Raw genomic sequence first — 3,213 nt, forward strand, 5'->3', positions numbered from 1 at the left:
CATGTGGCTGCTGGGATTCGAGCCCAGGTCTCCACGGCCACAACGTGGAATTCTCACCACTAAACTACAGCCACTTGGTTACTATTAAATGTATTAAATCTTTTTAATTGTAATAAATGTTAAAATTAGCTATAAGATAAACACATAACTTATGTGGCTGCTGGGATTCGAGCCCAGGTCTCCACGGCCACAACGTGGAATTCTTACCACTAAACTACAGCCACCTCGCTTATAAATCATGCACTTTACCTAATAATTCTAATTTATTATTAATAAATGTTTAGTCACCTTCTAAGTTCTTCGGCCGATAATCATTTTGTTTTGTTTTTCGAAAATTAATCAGGTTTCCTGGTAATTTTTTTTCATCATTTTCGTACCTCTTAAAGAAATATTTAAATTTCCAGCCAATTTTTCAAATAAACATAAGGTTTTAATCTAAGAGGGACAATTATCTTCCCTCCGTATTCTGTATCATAGAATTTGATCAACTTCCACTTGCTGAACATGAAATCTGATGTTGGGGAAACAAACTACAATTTCAATGATGGAGTTGCTCATAAACACAATTTCATTGGATGAGTTGGGATCATGATTTCGAAGGGAAAATCGTCGTTCTCTATGCTACATCGAAAATGTTGCCTTCCGTCGATTGAATTAACCTTTGTCAAATGCTTCAAATCGGATTGCAAATCGTTGGTTCATCGGTTTCGTTGATCTGATCCTTGAACTGAAGCATCTCTTCTCAATTCTGGATTCTGAAGAATTTGAGCACGAAGTGTTTGATAATACGATACTCTTTCTCGTTCAACGTCTTCCCTACCGAGCGTCTCCAGCATTGCTGAAGAAGAATCAGGCGTAGGACAATCGATTGAGAGATTCGAGACGTGCAATCTGCAGAGAGGGCAACTCGAATGGTTACGGAGCCAGGCGTCGATGCAAGAACTATGAAACGAATGATTGCAATTAGGTAAGTTTTTAATCAATTCGCCTTCTTCGAATTCGCCCAAACAAACAGCGCATTCTGTATTGATGCTTGCCGTTGATTCGGCTTCTTCGTTCTTTTTGAACTGTGATATAGGTAGCAAACGAATCGTCGAAGCCTCCAATCCATGGACATGCACTTCCGGAGAAGGATCGTTAGGGTTTTCATCGAATTGGACAACAGATCGACCGCAAAACAATCCATGAAGGACACGACACCATCGTTTCAATATTCTGTAGTTGCTCAACAGTAGAACGACGATGCAAACGATGGCGATGATCGAGAATGACCATGGACTCCAGCTCGAGTAATCAGGTACCGGAGATGGCGGCGGCGGCGGTGGCGGACTCGATGGCATGTAAGAATATAGAATCGTAGATTAGAGAAAAGCATTTGAAGATGATAAAAGTTATCGAAGGGATTCGATGATTATTCTGTTGATCTATAAATTGAGAAGAATAGGGAATCTTGCACCTGAATATCTCCGTCAAAAAGCAGATTGAAATTGCATTTAGATGATATCCAAGTAGAAAACGAACAAACACATTGAATGGTAGTTAAAATACTTAAATATTGCTGTTTCTTGCAATTCTTTCTGCTGTGGAAATAGATTGATTAGCATGATGAAAGGGTCGATGATGAAGTTAATTTTGATGTAAATAAAGCTTCAAATCCCGTGATTAAAACTACCAAGTCATTTTTTACACTGCCAACTCCAGATCTTGATTTGTACAATGGTGTTCTCATTGAATTTTCTGTCTCTTGGCTGCTAGAATCTGAGCGTTACCATTTGGAGCCATCAGCCAGGCACTGTTGAAGCAAGAACCAGAAGATGAACAAATTTGAGAAGACCCACGAGACATTTCAGGGTGTAGAAGGGGATGCAGTGGCTTTGGGGAAGGGCTGCTGGGTTTTGAATGGGGGTTTATGCAGCCATTGACAAGAAGAGGGGGAATCTTGAAGGCTTGCAATGGCGGCGGATTACACCATTGGGGAAGCGGCCCGGCGACGAGAAGTGTCTGAAGTAAAGGACCTGCTTCTGTAACAGCTTGCAGGAGATTGCCTTTCTGAGGCAATGTTCTTCCCTTGACGAGATTATCCATCACAGTAGAGAACAGATCAGCCTTTTCTGTTTTGGGAGTGTCCAGTGGAGGCTGAGGGGCAGCATTGTACTCTGTGGCCATGGGCTGAGCTAGAAAACTTATTTTGCTTGAATCAGCCATGTTTGGAGTGGAGAAATCTGGCGATGAAACTCCATCGAAGAACGAATGGGCCGGTGAAGAACCATATGAGTGGTGATTATAAGTCTCATAGAGACTGTTTGATTCTGTGATGCTTGAATTTGCTTTGGTGGGTATGTTGAGAGGGCTTTCAGGGTGGAAATGAAGCAGAGCTGGTAATTCAGTTGCAGCAGTGGGCATAAACTTGTTCATCAGTTTCTGCAGCTGATCTCTTGCTTCGTCTCGTTCTTCATAGGCTGCCTGCAGGAGAAGAAGTAAGCTCTTCACTTTCTCTTTGTTCTTTATACTTTCCTCATTTGCTTCCATTTTTAGTGACTCAAGTTCAATAGTCGTCTGTAGTAGTTTCTGCTTCAAATCCTCCACGTTCTGCCAATTGAAACTAGATTTGTTAGTATAAGCAGAACAAAATATTGTTCTAAAGAGAGAATCTTCATCATCATTCATTCCCATATTCGTTCTAAGTTTTCCCTCAAAGTTTTAAAACGCGTTTACTAGGAACTTGTGACAGTCCAAGCTTACAATTAGCAGATGTTGTCATATTTGGGCTCTTTTTTGTAGATTTTCTCTCAAAAAACGCGTCTTTTGGGAACTTGTAATAACTCAAGTCTATAACTAGTAGATATGATCTGTTTTGAGCTTTTCTTTTTAGATTTTCCTTCAAGGTTTTTAAAACACGTCTATTAAGAAAGATTTCCACACTTTTAATGTTTCGTTCTCTTCACTAACTGACATGAGATCTCACACAATACTTTTGAGTTTACATTTCCCGAAAAAATAAGGATATACTATTGGGGGATCAGGATGAGGTTATTGAATGCGAAGAAGGCGTTCATTGTCAAATAGTGCAGCAAAATTAGGTTCTCACAAATCAATGCCTTGGAATAACATATAGAATTATCTCATCAATACCGACATATTCCTTTCCATTTGCAACCAAACATGCTCAAATATAAAAAAAAAAAAAAAAAAAAAAAAAAAAAAAAAAAAAAA

General features: G+C 39.5%; 1 protein-coding gene, 1 long non-coding RNA gene and 2 other non-coding genes across 4 annotated transcripts in view; 1 reads left to right on the forward strand and 3 right to left on the reverse strand.

Moving 5' to 3' along the window:
• Window positions 1-2: 2 nt before the first annotated feature.
• On the reverse strand, window positions 3-74 carry TRNAH-GUG. Its single transcript has one exon. It is a non-coding gene; the product is annotated as a tRNA-His (tRNA).
• A 78-nt stretch (window positions 75-152) lies between these two features.
• On the reverse strand, window positions 153-224 carry TRNAH-GUG. The gene has a single exon. It is a non-coding gene; the product is annotated as a tRNA-His (tRNA).
• Window positions 225-881: 657 nt separating this feature from the next.
• Window positions 882-1,841, forward strand: LOC111448513. Its single transcript, XR_002711443.1, has 3 exons — window positions 882-967; window positions 1,079-1,340; window positions 1,756-1,841. It is a non-coding gene; the product is annotated as an uncharacterized LOC111448513 (long non-coding RNA).
• The window catches only part of LOC111448511, a 3,563-nt gene continuing 1,895 nt past the window's right edge, over window positions 1,546-3,213 (reverse strand). The window contains exon 2 of the mRNA XM_023088172.1: window positions 1,546-2,589. Within this exon, the coding sequence (XP_022943940.1) occupies window positions 1,726-2,589 (864 nt within the window). The 3' untranslated portion in view covers window positions 1,546-1,725. The remainder of the gene's footprint in view (window positions 2,590-3,213) is intronic.

Source organism: Cucurbita moschata, unplaced genomic scaffold (assembly GCF_002738365.1).
Source record: "Cucurbita moschata cultivar Rifu unplaced genomic scaffold, Cmos_1.0 Cmo_Scf00010, whole genome shotgun sequence".
In the NCBI taxonomy this organism is placed as follows: domain Eukaryota; kingdom Viridiplantae; phylum Streptophyta; class Magnoliopsida; order Cucurbitales; family Cucurbitaceae; genus Cucurbita; species Cucurbita moschata.